Here is a 16,652-nt window from a genome sequence, read left to right as displayed (position 1 = left end):
CTTCCTTTCAGGACTGATTAACCCTAACTTTCCCTAGCATATCAGTTTTTTTTTAAGGCTGTTCTCAGAGTTCTAAGGGAGTTAGAAATCTACGGACAACTACTGCTGTGTTGGCTAGTTGGTTTCAGATCAGAATTATTTTGGTTTTGTGCACATACATTGAGAATACAGATCAGACCTATACTGTTTTGATTGTGATTGGTGATTCAAGTGCTGTTTTGAGACTTGACAGAAATGGAGTCTAAAATTCAGGCGGAATGCAGTCTTGGGAACATCAGTTATGGTGGTATTTCTGAGATGGGTGGTCAGATTACGACTGTAAAGTTTGATGGATCAAACTATTTGGAATGGGCCCAATCAGCCATGATGGCTATTGGTGGAAGAGGTAAATTAGGGTACCTCCTAGGAGATATGAAAGGACCTTCCAAGGGAGACCCGACGTATACCAAGTGGATGCAAGAAAACTACTTGGTTATGACATGGCTGTGTAATTCTATGCAGCCTCATATTAGCCAGAATTATTTGTGGGCAAAGACAACTAAGGAGATATGGGATGTTATGAAATAAACTTACTCCCAACCCCTTAATGTTGCCATAGCATATGAATTGAAATGTGAAGTGAACACCCTTAAACAAGGAGAGAAACCGGTGTCGGTCTACTTCTCTACCTTGAAGTCCCTGTGGCACAAGATTGATCACTTAGAGACTCTTGAGTGGGAGAGTATGCTCAAACCCATAGAAAGCACATCGAGACAAACAAAGTGTTTGAGTTCTTGGCGGGACTGAACTCAGAATATGATATTGTGAGGCAACAGATTTTGACTAGAGACAGTGTGACTCTCTCTCAGGCTTACTCATTTGTACACAGTGAAGAGACCAGAAGGAAGGTTATGATGCAACCTACATCAGTCTTTGTAGCGGTTACACCAAAATCAGGGGGTGATTCAGAGAAGGACAGGAGGAAGGAAGACAAGAAGGATGTAGTATGTGAACATTGTAAGAAACCCAAACATACAAAAGAGACATGATGGAAACTACATCCCCACTTGATTCCTGCGAAGTTAAGAAACAAGAAGGGCACTGCTCATGTAGCCATGAACATTGATTCAACATCCTCATCTGGCACAAAAGGAACATCTTTGGAGACCTTAGCTGCAGTTCGGGCTGCCCTAATACAGCTAGAAAAGGAGGTTGGAAATTCAGCTCAGCCACCGCAGCCTCCATCAGCCCCTGTCACATCTGCCTTCGCTCATTCAAGTACTCGAGCTTCAGCCTATCATGCCTCAGCTCCAGGCACTACTGAACCTTGTTGGGTAATAGACTCAGATGCATCTGATCACATGACTAGCTTGCCTTCATTGTTTACTACTAACCATTTGTCTTCTGGTAGGGATAAGGTATCTATTGCTGATGGCTCCCTGGTTCCTATTTCTGGAAAGGGTGACATTAAGCTTTCAGATACTATCTCCCTATCATCTGTTTTGCATGTTCCTAAGCTTGATACTAACATTCTTTCAGTCAGTAGTATTGCCAAGCATATGAACTGCTCAGTAACCTTCTTCCCTGACCGATGTGTTTTTCAGGACTTAGAGACGCAGAAGGTGATTGGGACTTGTCGTGAGACGAATGGGATCTACCTGCTCGGGGAGCGGTTCCGTCAGGGAGAGTCAGTAGAGAAGTTGTCTTTTGTTTCTCAGAGTGTGAGTCTTGTTATGCTTTCATTTGTCTTTTTGATCTTTACAGAGTTTGATTCCTACTTTATTTGAGTCTATTGAGTTGTCTCAGCTATAGTGTGAAAGTTGTGAGTTTGCTAAGCATTGTAGAAAGCCTTATTTATTGAGTAATAAAAGGAGTGATAATTCTTTTGATATTGTGCATACCGATGTTTGGGGGCCTTATCATATCCCTTCTATGGGTGGGTACAGATACTTTTTGTTATTTGTTGATGACCATACCCGTTTTTCTTGGATTTATCTCTTGCGTTCACGAGATGAGGTACCTTCCCTGACCCAAAATTTTCACCAAATGATCATAACCCAGTTTGATGCCAAGATCAAAGTTCTCAAATCTGATAACGCAAATGAATACTTTGCTAAATCATTGACATCTTATCTTCTTCATCATGGGGTTATCCACTAGAGCTCTTGCCCTCATACACCTCAGCAAAATGGAGTTGCCGAGAGGAAGAATAGGCACATTGTGGAAGTGGCTAGAAGCCTCATGCTTACTTCCAATGTCCCTATTCGCTTCTGGGGGGATGCTATCCTCATGGCAATATACCTTATTAATTGAGTCCCTTCCAGGGTCCTTGATATGCGATCTCCTTTTTCGCTTCTACACCCACGTGGGGAGTTGTTTTGTATTCCCCTTAAGACATTCGGTTGCACTTGCTTTGTTCAGCGTCTCGGACCCCATCCCTCCAAGTTCGATCCCAAAGCCTCCAAATGCATCTTCCTTGGTTATGCACAAACTCAAAAGGATTATTGCTGTTATGATCCTATCTTCGGGAGGAAGTTTGTCTCCATGGATGTCACTTTCTTTGAGGGGACACCCTATTATCCTCGGGTTGCCCCTCAGGGGGAGAGTAGTGAGAGTGGGGGTTTGAGTTCTTGTCTTCAGGGGGAGAGTAGTGAGAGTGGGGCAGTTATCAAGATAGAGTAGTTATCAAGATAGAGTAGAAGGGGGGGGGGTCTCCCTAATCAGCAAGGAGTCTCCCTAAGATTAGGACTCTTGTAATCTCCTATTTAAGGAGACACCCTTATTGAATGAAGATATCGAATATTCAGTTAAAGAAGTGAGTTAGGAGAGTTGGTGATCTCTTGGACAAATCACCAGAGGCGTCAAGATAGGTTCATCAAGAGCAGGAAGGAACAAGGGAAAACAGGAGCTTTTCCACGTGGACCGACCCGTGACGAGATCCTACACCCGGGCCCATAACAGAGTGATTCTTTATAGGCTGACATTTCAGCTGTTCTTGAGGGAACTCAAAGGGATAATGAATTGAATATCACCAAACTAGTTATAGAGGGATATTCTAAATTGGTAGTGAACTGGCTGAAAGATAATACCTCTAGTTATTGGAACTGCAGAAATGAGAAGAGGAAATTTAACTGGCTGACTAAGAATATTGAAGTGAAGCTGAACTGGGTGGAAAGAAGCGCTGACTAAGGATATTGAAGTTATTGGAACTGCTAGTTCTGGGCTCTCTTGTAATTTTTTTTGATAGGTAAAAGTTCATTAAAAATTCATTATCAGCAAAAAGATAAATGTCTCTTACAAGCATCCCAAGGGGAGGCGCGAGGTGCAGCCTCTCTCTTTAAAAGAAAACAACACCAAAATTACAACTGGGCCCAAATCAACTGATTTCTAGTTACTCCTTGCTTAGCTAGATAGTCAGCAAATGAATTTATCAAAAAAAAAAAAAAAAGATAGTCAGCAAATGCATTAGCCTCCCTTCCCACCCATTGGATAGTCAAATTCATATGTTGTGTTACCCAATTGAATTTCTTCATTTCATTTCTATAACACCATATCACTGGGCTCTCTTGTAATTTTATTCTCTTTGTTTTTTGTCTTTCTGTGGGAGAGTTAAAAGAGCTTATCTCCCCTAAATCTGTAACTCTGTATCTATTTCTCCTTTTATTAATGAAAATTGTGAGTTATTAATAATAAAAAAAATTACTCCAATCCAAGAACCAACTGTAGAAATACTTAAAACTGAGCTGGGCGACACAGAATCTGGAGTTTCAAGTTGATTGGTGCAGCCAATCAAGAGAGAGAGAAATCTTCAATACTGTCTGCAATTTTCCAGAGAAATCCAGGAAACCTTGTGCTGAACAGAACAGCTTTCAGAGGTCTTCTAACCGGATGAATAACAATTGATTTAGCAGCCCTAAATCTTTCTTCAAACCTCTAATAGCAGATTTAATCAAAGCCAGGTTTGTAGGACATGCTCTGATACCATGTCAACCCTAGTTCGAATAAGGAGTAATAGTTTCAGGGGTGTTGAATGAATCAGTCGACCCCACCCCAGAAGGCCTCTTGTATATTAAAGAGAATATATTATGTATATTTTCAAGAATGCCCTTATAGGGCTGAAAGAAAATAAAACAATAAAGTTGATATTGTACAGTGTACAACAAAGGCTATCTTAATATGATGTATCAAGTCTCTTCACAGGTGAAGGCTCTCAATTGGTTAGACTCCATCCTTATTTGTTTTTGAACAAATATTTCCCATTAGAAAAACAAGTTAAATAGGCCTGGGTTGATAAACACCAATTAGGTTGTTTCCTTTTTAGAATCTCACTAGAGTTGATTTTCAAATGTTACACCTCCCAACTGGAAGTCCTCACCTTAGGTGGTGGCGTGATGCAGATTTATTCCAAATCTCTTTCACTAGGAAACTTAGGAAGAGGAGTTGGTAGCAAGGGAAAAACTATAAGAGGAACAAGAAAAGGTACTCAAAGGGTCCAACATCCAAACCTACTGTCAGACTTGGAGGGGCCAAGGAAAACATTCCTTAGACTATCAATAAGGTTCAAAACTATGGTAATGTCAAGGTCCCCTAATACCCTTCCAAAACCAAATCTCCAGTTAACACCTGGGGAGGAAAGGGCAGAAAACTAAGAAATAGGTTTAAGGTTGAAAGAAGAGATAGGTTGTACATGGATGGGAATTAATCTCTTAGTGGAGCATTAACCTACCAAAGTTCATCCCAAAACTTAGTTCTATCACTAGAATATAAATAATAGCACTATTAAATCTCAAGAAAGAAGGATAAAAGCCAGCAATGGCGTTCCAAGGAGAGGTTAAAGTACTTCTTGCAACGAAACCAGCATCCCAACCATTAGGATGAGCACCATGAGTACTCCTCACAACCTAATGCCACAATTTTCTGAGTCATAGTTCCCAAGGTGCCAAAGCAAGGCTAGGTGATAGGAGAAACCTTCCAACCTAGTTGGCTAGGCAGGTGCCTTGGCAACGGATTTTTTAAGTTAAAATAATTATTGTATATAATCTTCCCTAGGATCCATAGAAACCACCAACCATCTTTCAATAGTAATTATATATAATCTTCACAAAAAAAAATATAAACTTTGTACTGAAACATAGAAAATCAACATATTTATAAGAAAAAAAAAGACAAGCATAAATTTCAGAAAATATAGGTCTGAGCCCTTGTTTTTGTCCTAGTAAATGAAGAAGAGTGTTTTATTTGGATAAAATTTTAAGTTCTTCCTTGCTTATCTGTTCAGGGTTTGAAGTTTGAGTGTTCAATGTAGCTTGTACCGACATGTATGTTGATGATACCCTAACAAACAAGAAAACCATTAAAATTTCCCCACCTTTGCGTGCCAAAATGTCCATGGATATAGCAATTGTGAACCATGATGATGCTTACTCAAGTTCCCTTTGCAAGGCCAAAAGCTCTTTGGCATTGTTTCTCTATATGTAATAGTCAATTTGGTGTTGATCTTTAACGAGTCATGAAGATATGGTTGGCTGGAGGACATCATCAATCCGCCGCCAACATGAGCTACCAAAGGTTCATTAAGTCTCCTTTTCACGCATTCTTTTATATACTAAAACTATTAAGCACTTATATTTTTATTATTTGTCATTTCCACATTATAAATTCTTTTTCTTCCTTTCCATTTTTTTATAGTCCGACTTGCTTTTAAAATATGAGAGGTACCCTCACATTGTATATATTGAGAGTGATAATGGTGAAGACTTCCATGAAAAGGCATCTCCTGCTGTCAGCCACCAAATAGTTGACCTTGAAGGTTTGTAAGTTTGTTTGCTAGCTTTGATTTTATTATTCTTGGTTGGAATTGTTTGTAAGGAGGAAACAAATCATGGAATTAGTAACAGTTTTATATTTCTTGGTTGCATTTTATTGAAATCTTTATTACTGAGTCCAAGGTTTAGAATGTTGGCCACTTAAGAATGGGAAACATGTCCAAAATATTGGAAATGTCATACGGAAATATTGAATACATTGTGAAATCTTTGGAAATGTTCTATAATTTTTTAAGAAAAGAAAAAGGAAGAATAAGTGAGCATACATGCTATTGGAGTTCCCCTTAGTCTCTAAGAATCAAACTTACAATTTCTATTAAAATCCAAGTATATATTTTAAAACTAATTATGTGAATCCATAATATAAATTTAACTTAATAAGTGATAGAATGGAAATAATGATGTTACAATATACATTTAGATATTATATGGTCACCAACTCACCATTATTAATCTGTTTTATTCTTCTTTTAAATGAAATGTTACTTTAATGTGCATAATTACTTATTTGTTTTTATACAACAACTTAAATTTTCTATGTATAAATTTATGTACTTTTGAGAAGCTTATTATCAAATGTAATACCATATGGTCTATATGGATAACATTTCTGACATATTGTGTTGACATTGCTGCAACAGTCTATTTTGGAGAATAAAACAAACTTATGTTAACTGTATGTTCAATTTTGACCAAAATAATACAACATTTGACTGGATTTTTGGATTTTTTTTTCTTTTGTAATGGGGCATTTTGGAATTTTAAAATTTGTTTGAAGTTTCTGGTTCTATTTATTGAAACTGAGACCTGTTGGCTGGACATTTCTGACATTTTTTAAACAGTAACAACCAAATTTGTTAATAGAAAATTGAATCAATACAATATCCACCAAACGACTCTAACATCAGCATCCCCCTCCCCCTAAAGTTTCTCTCCAAAAAAATTCAATTTGGTTTAGCGCTTGCCTTACCAACTCATAAGATATATTGTTTTTAGATCTGGGAACCCACTGGACTTTGACATGCAACGTCTATGTTAGTGATTTATTTTCCCTTGGGATGTATGTATCTATATTTCCAGGTTGCTAATGCTTTGTTCCTTAGCCACCCTACTACTACCTTTGAGTCCCCTTCCACAATTACCCCTTTGAAATTTAACTCTTTCCCTATTTTCAAACAAGGTAGCATTTCTGGATTCATTCCCTTGTTGAGTCAGCAATCCCAATAGGTCTCGAGTGTTTGCAAGTATGCTCTCAGCCAGCCCTAAACTGTATTTATATCAAGTGGCTAATAATACACAAAAGACTGATGTGCCCCTGATTAGTGATGGGATTTTCAGACAAAAAAAGAAAAAGAAGAAAGCTAATTCAGACCCATAATTAGCCATGTTTCAAAATGAAGTAAGGAATCATAATTAGCCATGTTTCATAGACAAGGCTATAGATGGTTATCTCCTTGTATTTCAATATGAGACAAGGAAGAAAAGCTAAATAAAAGGAAGAAAGAAATGAGTGAGAGGAATAGATAGAATATGGTCTTCCATCTCATGTGGGAAGCACAAGGAGTATCATATTGAAGGGGTTTAGGAAGAAAACAAGATTCACTACCTTCTTCCTTTTTTTTTTATTCTCTCCACACCAATCTTCTTCTCTTTTGTCTTCCCACTTGTTTCTTAGTGCTAGAAATCGTGCAGATAAATTAGTATTAGCCAGAAAAAAGGCATTAGCCCCTTCTCCTTGTAGGAGAGGGGTTTATATAGAGGAGGAAGGTGGTTAAGTAACTCCCTACTCCTCTCTTCTTAGAGTGCCAAGTGTCACCCCACTTAAAATGGGTTAAGGAGGGGAAAAAAACTCTTCCTTCCTAAGGTGACAAGTGTCTCCCCACTTAAAGTGGGTTAAGGAGGGAGAAGAAAAGTCTCTCCTCTAGGATGACATGTGTTCCCCCACTTAAAGTGGTTAGAGGAGGGAAAATAACTCTCTCCCCTAGGGTGACATGTGTCCCCCCATTTCAAGTGGTTAAAGGAGGGAAAATAGCCCTCTTGTTAGAATAGGACAAGTGACATCCCCTTATAAATAAGTGGGACACCTCATAAGAAATTAATTAATATAGATTTATTCTTTTAGGGTCTGCCGTTCCATTAAATGGGCTCTACTATTGACTCATTAAATGCTTATTGCATTACAAACAAGTCCAATTAACTTGGGGCCTGTTGTTCACTAAATTAGACTTTTGGCCCCTTTTTTTACTAAAATGTTTCAGCCCACCAATAGGATTGACTGGGCTTTACTAAAATGTCCCATGTTTTAAATTGAAGTTGGCCCAAATTATGTGTTAATGGGCCTGTTGGATTGAAGTCTCTCTATGTATGAGTGTTCGGCAGATAAGAGTTCTTATTAGCCTATACTTAAGTTTAAGTTATCCTGTACTGGGCCTGTGTTAATGGGCCTAAGCTTGTTTAATGTTTTTAAGTTGTCTGGGTGTCCCATCACTAATCAGGGGCATTCCAGTAATTCCTTGTATCATTGTACTACATTCTAATATAAATAACAGTATTGTCGACTGAGCTATTCAGTTTGACATTCACAGCATTTCAAAAGTCTTCTTCTCTTATCTACTACTTCGAATACAGCTCCTAAGCACACATGGTATCAGAGCATTAGCTTCTCCCTGGTTTCAGCCGGTGCACTCTCTCTTCTCTTGCTGTCTTTTCATCTTCTTTCTTCTTTTTCTGGGTTGCTGCAGTGAAAACCTAGGGTTGTAAGAGAACAAAGCAAGTTCGAACCTAGGGTTTCCCTTGGTTGTAGGGCTCAAAGGAAGTAAGACCGAGAAGCAGATGTCCTACTAGGTTATTTCCAGCAAATAGTAGCTATTTGGCTACTAAGAGAGGTCTGTATAGGACAGACCTAGTTGAGGACTGATTTCAGCAGTCCTAGCACTAGCCGAAAGGGGGAGAGCTTCTTCTACAGTTGCAGCTTCGAAGCTCTAGCAAGACTTGCACAGCACAGTGGTAAAGAGCCCTAATTTCAGGTCAGTTATCAGCCCAGAACCTCTCACTTGCTGCTGTACCCGAACTGCTTAAGCCCAAATGAAGTCTACCTAGCGAGCTACCAGCACCTGATTGTCCAGCACTGTGAACACTTCGGCCAGCTCTAAACAGAGCCATCTACTCTAGGACTGAAGTCAGGATGTCCTCGCTATCCGGAGAAGTTTCCTCTAGAGATAACAGACTTGCCGCAAGGTCCTCAAACCTAGAAAACCCTAATCTGCACAGCTTGCAGATTACAAGTGTGCTACTGGATGAGTATAACTTCAAAGAGTGGTCCGTCTCAGCAAGGCTTTTCATTACTTCCCGTGATCTCACAGGCTATTTAGATGGGGACAGGAAGGAACCTGAAGTCGGCAGTCCTGAGCATGCCGTGTGGCGCAAGGAAAATGCCACAGTCATGTCTTGGTTGCTGGCCTCCATGACTCCTCGGGTTGCCAGAACTGTTCATCATTTCCCTACAGCTGCTAAGATTTGGGAAAAGGTATCTAAGACCTATGGCCAGAAGAAGAACAATGCTAGAATCTACAGATTGAACCAAGACATTGCAGCTCTAAGGCAAGGAGATATGACGGTTGCAACATACTTTGCAACTCTGGAAGGCCTTTGGGAAGAGCTTGATCATCACTTGATATTGGATTGGGAAAATGCCAGGGACAAGGAGAGACATGATAAGAAAATTGAAGAGAGAAGAGCCTTTAAGTTTCTGGCTGGCCTAGGCCCAGTGTAAGAGGGTATAAGGTCACAAATTCTAGGGAGAGATGAATTGTCGGAGCTACACCATGATTATTACCTTGTGAGAAATGAAGAAGTCAGGAGAAAGGAGATGCAAGTTAACTCTCAGACACAGTCAACTGAACTATCTAGAGAACATTCAGCCCTAGTCTCCACTGAGGGAAACAGATATCCAGACAAGAAGTCCCTCAAGTGCACCCGCTGTGGTAGTGAGAAACATACAAAAGAAAAATGTTGGGTCCTGTATCCTCATCTGAAGCCAGCTGCATTGAGAAAGGACAAGAGACAATATAAGGGTCATACGGCAAGTGGGAATCTTGCCACCAACAACAACAGTGGTGACAACTCACAAAGTACTCCAACAGTGTCTTCTTCCTCCATAGGGCAGGTTGCTGACTCTTTTGGAACGGGTACTTTGGGCTTCACGACTAGTGAGGTAGAGGTTCTCAGTCGGGCATTAGCCTGTCTAAAAAACAATTCTTTTGCTTCCACCTCTCTTGCCAGATCAGGTACAGTCTCTGCCTTTAGTGTAACTAGCTCCATTGATTCCACTTCTTGGGTGATTGATTCCGGAGCAACTGACCATATGACACATATGTCCTTATTCTCTTCATATCATTTGTTGTCTAGCCAGGATAAGATGAGAGTGGCTGATGGATCTTTCTCCACCATCTCTGGAAAGGGGGTGGTTGACCTAAGCAAAGACCTCTCTATTAAATCAGTCCTATATGTTCCTAGTCTTACCTCAAATCTTTTGTCTGTTTCAAAGATTACAAAAGAATTTGAACTGCAATATAACTTTTTTTCCTACTCATTGTGTCTTCTAGGACAGATTGACGAGGAGAGCGGTTGGGAGTGGTCATGAGTATGGAGGCCTCTCCTATTTTAATGCAGACATCGGCTCAGCCCTACAAGCTTCTGTTGTTACTAGTTCAGAAAGTGTGGAGTCAATAGTTAGGCTACACCTGTGGCATGCTAGGCTAGGTCATGTGTCTTTCTCTTCATTAGCAATGTTGTTTCCCGAATTGTTTAAGGGCATTCCAAGTCAAAGTTTAATTTGTGATGTGTGTCAAATGTCAAAACAATGTAGAACAGTGTATCCAACTTCCAGTAATGAAATTTGAGCTCCTTTTGATTTGGTTCATTCTGATGTTTGGGGACCTTCACCCATTGTTTCCATTGATGGCTTCCATTACTTTATCAGTTTTATTGACCATTATTCTCGGTGCACATGGATTTATCTATTAAAAGGACAAGATGAAGTACCACGGATAACTATGGCTTTTTGCAAGATGATTGAAACACAATTTGATAAGAAGATTAAGCAATTCTGGTCAGACAATGCTGCTGAATACTTTGAAAAATCCCTGAACTCATTCATGGAAGATGCTGGCCTGTTACACCAATCATCCTATGCTAATACCCCTCAGCAAAATGGAGTTGTTGAGCGCAAGAACTGACATCTATTGGAGACAGTTCGAGCCCTACTATTTCAGCACAAAGTGCCCAAGCAATACTGGTCTCAAGCTGTACTCACTGCATCACACCTGATAAATCGGATGCCATCTAAGGTATTGGGTATGAAGACCCCTTTCTCTGTTTTGTGTCCCACTCTTCTAGAATTTCCTCTTCCCCCATGGGTTTTTGGTTGTATATGTTTCATACATGTGAAGGATCCAAAGAAAACCAAGCTGGATCCCAATGCTACAAAGGGAATATTTTTGGGGTACTCTCCTACACAAAAGGGGTACAAGTGTTATGATCCTGTCTCCAAGAAAAAGTATGTCACCAGAGAAAAAAGACAGATTGGTCTTTTATTCTCCTATTTTGTATTCCATCTTGTGAGGTAACTTAATGAGAGAATTGCATTTTTACCATCTTTTGAAGTATAGTCATCCTTCCTTTATTTTTCCCAATCTTCTAACTGTTTTTTAAGTAAGCTCACAGAAGTGAAGACAAAGTGTGTAAGCTAAGAAAATCAATCTATGGTTTGAAACAGTTTCTAAGAGTTTGATTTGAGGAATTTCAATGAACTATTTAGGAGATGGGGTTCACCTAATCACATACAAATCATGCATTTTCCATAAAGAGGAATGCTAGCCTAATGACTATTTTGATTGTTTATGTTGATGATATGGTTGGCATTGGGGACAGCATCTTGAAATATCTTAAGTTGAAGTGGTTTCTGGCTACTATATTTGAAATCAAAGACCTAAGACATCTGAAGTATTTCTTAGAAATAGAGCTTTAAAGGTCAAGAAAGGGCATCTTTGTTTCTTAGAGGAAGGATATCCTTTATTTTTCGGAAACAGGAAAGCTTGGAGCTAAGCTAGATAACATGCCTATATATTCTAAGAATAAGATTTCTCAGAGTTATGGTGACTTCATGGAGAGCAGGTGGTTGTATCAAAGATCGGTTCATGAACTTCCACACTTTTGCTTGACTGGACTAAATTTCTCTTATGTTATTAGGGTGGTCAGTTCGTATATGCACCAGTCTAGACTTCCTCATTTGGATACTGTTTACAAGATATTGTGCAATAAGAAAAGGATTGCTGTATACACATCATGTCCACCTGAAGATGGAAGATTATACTGATGTAGATGGGATTAGTTCAGTTGATTATGGGATATCTACCTCTTGCTATTTCTATTGTAGGAGGCAATACTGTTTCTTGGAAAAGCAAGAATCAATTTGTTGTTGCTAAATCAAGTGCCAAAGCTTAGTATAGGGATATGGCTCCAGCGTCTTAAAGATGCTATGGCTGAGAACCTTTTTAACTGAATTGAGTATCACCTTGGAAGGTCTTAGGAAGTTGTTTTGCAACAATTAGGAAACAATAAATATTTCCAACAATCAAATTTGACATGAACACACTATGTGCACTGTGGTACACCGATACTTCATATGTCAATGGGTTGCTAGTGGTGGGGTTTGTTTACACTTGGTGAAGTCAAATGATCAGTTTATTCATTGCTTAAGGTGTCTCTTGGTCTAAATTGGAATACTATTTGAGTGTTGGGAGGCACCACTTTGTGGTCATTGTTGTCTTTGTTCTTCATATTACTAATTGAGGGTTAATTTCTAGTTTTAATGTATTAGTATAATTGCTAATTAGATGTTTGTGCTCTACACTTTGCCTCTCTCACAAAATTCTTCTTTGTTTCTTTCTCTCATAAAAGCTTCTAAGTCATTTAATAAACACATTAAAGATTCACTCATTCCCAAGTTTTGTAAGTGAAGTTAAAAAGTGTTTCAGAAAGGGAAAAATTACAAACAAATAATCATTCTTTAACACCAACATGGGACAATGGATAAGATAGATATTTGCCAACCATTTTATCTTTCTTATGTAGCAATAGATTTCATTTTTTTCTTCAAGGATAAAACTCTGTTTGTAATAATATTTGCTGATCTTGATGATTGATAGTATACTGCTTATAGATGCAATTTCTTTCATTTCTCTGCATGTTTTTGAGGTGTTCAATTTTTTATACAATTTGTGTCTTTATTCTTATAAATATAATATATATATATATATATATATATATATATATATATATATATATATATAATTTGTGCCTTTATAGTTAGTCTATCTAGTTTCAGTTATTATTTTGCTCTAATTTTTAATATGGACACCAGTGAAAGATCCATAAAAATAAAAAAAAACAAAATAAAGGAAATGAGAGAAATAGGTTATCAAGTTATCGTCAAACTTGGTTCCTGTTGCCATTAAAATCAGATAATACTCCAGTTTGTTTGATCTATCAATTTTACAAAAAAAAAAAGATATTAGTTTTTCCATGTATGTTTATTCTTATGTACTTCTACATTTTTCCATATTCTAGAGGAGATGATTAGAGGTCTCACTCAAGTACCTTGGGAGCGCATTGATGTTAGTTTTCACAAAAGTAGACAAAGATATATTGCACATAATACAATTCAGGTAACTGCTTTTGACTGTCTCACTCTATGTCTACTTTTGGGTTACTGTATCCATTTGCTAAGCATAATTGACTTCCATATGGTCAAGACAATCTTACATATTTTCTATCTGTTTGGGAGTCTCCGGAAAGAGAGTTTTTTTAAGAATATTTGAAGCAGTACTTTTAGACTTCCTTGGATCTAATGCATTTTTTGTGTTTTTACATGATCAATCACAAGTTCAAACATAGATTTGACTTTACTAGGGAATGGAAGAAAATGGAAGAGAAAAAGAGCTGTTTCATCCTTTCTCTCTCTCTCTCTCTCTGTCCCTCAATTTGATTATATATGTGCTGAATAATAAAACATTGTGAAGTTACATAAGTGCCCTTAGTTGTGTGGCTGACTTAAAACACATAAAAGGAATAATTATTAAGGCCTATAAAGAAGGCTCATTACAGCATAAATAAAACAAAAGTAATGCTACTAAAAATAAATGAACCTAAGGCCCATTCAGCCCAATCTCTTTATAGTTAGAAAAAACCAGGTTGTTGGGATCCAAGCCAGTGGAGACTGCTATGGATTCCAATGTGAAGACGACTTCATGGGGAGCCATTGGAAGATCCTACAAGGTATAGGAGACTAGTAGGACAGATGATCTACCTCACTATCACTAGGCCTGACATCACCCTCAGTGTTGGAGTGCTCAACAAGTTTAGGCAGAACCCTACAACGTTGTTCATTGAGATTGTGTTATGAGACTGTTGAAGTATTTAAAGGGTGCTTTAGGCCATGGACCATTGTATAAGAAAGAGGGAGACTTATCCCTAGAGGGGTATTCAGATGCAGATTGGACAGGGTCTCTAATGGACAAAAACTCTACTACAGGTTATTGTACCTTTTAGTTTGAAAACCTTGTTACTTGGAAGAACAAGAAGCAAAATGTGGTTGCTAGGAGTATGTTGAAGCTGAATATAGGAAAATTGCTCATGCTACGTTTGAGTTTATTTGGTTGAAACATTTCCTTTGGAAGTGCACATCCATTGATCAGCCCATTAGATTGTTTTGTGAAATCAAGCTGTTGCACATATTGCCTACAACATGGTGTTTCACGAAAGAACTAAACATATTGGAGTTGGCTGCCATTTTGTGAGAGAAAAAGTGACAAGTGAGGATATTGTCACACCTTGTCCAGTTACTATGTATCTAATCATGTATCCTATGATTTCCTTATCCCCTTCATGTTACGCATTTTTTGTCTACTTCGTGTATTATATCTATTCCTAAAATTGTAAATCATGTTAAAACAACCAGAGTAGAAGCCATAGACTGATGGCCACTTTAGAGAAGAGTCCAAACATGGTACTTAGTGAAATTTCCTCGGGGAAAAGAACCTGTTGAGTGCAAATAGGCCATACAGATGGCAACATCATAGTTTTCTTCGCAAGACCCTGTTGATGTAAATAGGCCATACAAATGGCAACATCAGAAACTGTAATTACGGAAATTCCCCACTGATTCCCAATTATAATTACTCACCTGAAAAATTAATATTTCTCTCACAACACTATGGTCCTTTTCTCTCTTTTTTATTTCTGAGTGTGTATATTTTTTGTAATAACAGACTCAATGTATCACTTGGTAATTAATATATCAATCATTTAAGAAAGTGAAAATCTATATTATAAATGGACTATCAAAACCTGATTATTCAAAAGGAGCAAAAAGGGTATCCATTGAGCTGTATTAGGTTTTTCTTACCGTCCACCCTTCTTATGAGGCTCTTGCACATGTTCTCCATTTTTTCTTGTCATTCTTTTTACCATACTACATTGCGGATAAATGATTCTTGTACAAGCACAATACATTGTTCATCGTCTTTCCATAGAGATTCTTTTTCCTCTTCTTAATATTATGCTTTCCAAATAAATGCAGGTGAAGAGTTATTGGTTAAATTCAGATGGTGCGGATGTGGTTTTTCACATGATAGATAATTTCCTCCTTTAATCATGGTTCAAAGTATCAGTACTCTCGATACACAAGTTTTACGTATTGAGAGTTATTATTGACTGAAACTCTTCTTTTATCCTTTTGGTATTATCTTTTGACAGGGGTCTTACCACATCACCTATTAACATATAAAAGGGCTGAATGTTGTAGCTCTCCTAAAATAGTGGATAATTGATGCTGAAAACCAATACAATACGCCCCATATTGGGCACATTGTATCGACACTTTCAACCTTGCCTCTAGTTTTCCACTATGGAGATAGTGTGCATTGGTGTTGTAATTTTGTGATTGATCACCTAAGTTTCCACTTGCATAGCATATATAATGCTATGTATTAGGGGTTCTGTAGCACTGTGGAAGGTTATTAACCACGCTTTTGTATATCAGCACAATTTACAATGTTTATTTGTTGCCTGAAATTGTAAGTTCATTCATCTACCCATTGATTTCGTTATGAAAATTTCCATGTATGGCTACTGTTGTGATCCATTTTCATAGTCAAGTAAATGAATTGCTAGATCTTGATATCTAGGAGCAACCGTCCATTTATTTTCCATTTTCTCTGGAGCTTTTCTAGGGGCTAGATGGAATGTGGAGAAATTCTTATTTTATTATCCTTTAAACCTACTATGAAGTCTCATGTATATAAAATTGTTAAATGGCCTATTAATATTATATAAAATAGTATAACAAGTTATCACTATGCTATGAAGTAACTTGATAATAATTATATTCTGTTCTCTACTTCAAGGTTCAAAATATCGACATGGGCATATCGGGCGGTATCGATATTTTTTTTCTTTTTTTTTATTTTTTCAAAACTGGTTCAGGGGAGCTGGTTTAAGGCTCCTCTACCCCCTAAACCGGTCAGAACCCTCATACACCCTCTGCATATGGGCGCATTTACAAATTATATCCATTGTCCATCAAATTCTTATTACTTGAGCTTTCTATTTGGAGTTAATTTTGATACGATTGTCCAATGAACCTCTAGATTAGGAGGCTGCCCACTTTTCCCGGTTTGCTAGTTGGACATGCCCATATAACAAGTGGCTCTGGCTGACTAAAAGTCTAAAACCTTAACCCAAGAGAGCTAGTGCTACTTATCACTTTATCAGAGAGAGAGATGAGAC

At 38.0% G+C, this 16,652-nt stretch overlaps 1 protein-coding gene across 2 annotated transcripts in view; it reads left to right on the top strand.

Moving 5' to 3' along the window:
- LOC148843734 (uncharacterized) overlaps positions 1-16,008 on the top strand; it is a 75,961-nt gene extending 59,953 nt beyond the window's left edge. For both annotated transcript variants that reach the window (XM_088958022.1, XM_088958023.1), the window contains 4 exons: positions 5,495-5,547; positions 5,668-5,788; positions 13,434-13,531; positions 15,445-16,008. In XM_088958022.1, coding sequence (XP_088814148.1) covers positions 5,495-5,547; positions 5,668-5,788; positions 13,434-13,531; positions 15,445-15,516 — 344 coding nt within the window. In that variant the 3' untranslated portion in view covers positions 15,517-16,008. The remainder of the gene's footprint in view (positions 1-5,494; positions 5,548-5,667; positions 5,789-13,433; positions 13,532-15,444) is intronic.
- Positions 16,009-16,652: the final 644 nt, after the last annotated feature.

This window comes from Nelumbo lutea, chromosome 8, assembly GCF_056320005.1.
Source record: "Nelumbo lutea isolate HS-2025 chromosome 8, American lotus-T2T, whole genome shotgun sequence".
NCBI classification, from domain to species: Eukaryota; Viridiplantae; Streptophyta; class Magnoliopsida; order Proteales; family Nelumbonaceae; genus Nelumbo; species Nelumbo lutea.
Note: the sequence above shows the minus strand (reverse complement) of the source record. Positions and strands in the feature narration are given on the sequence as shown.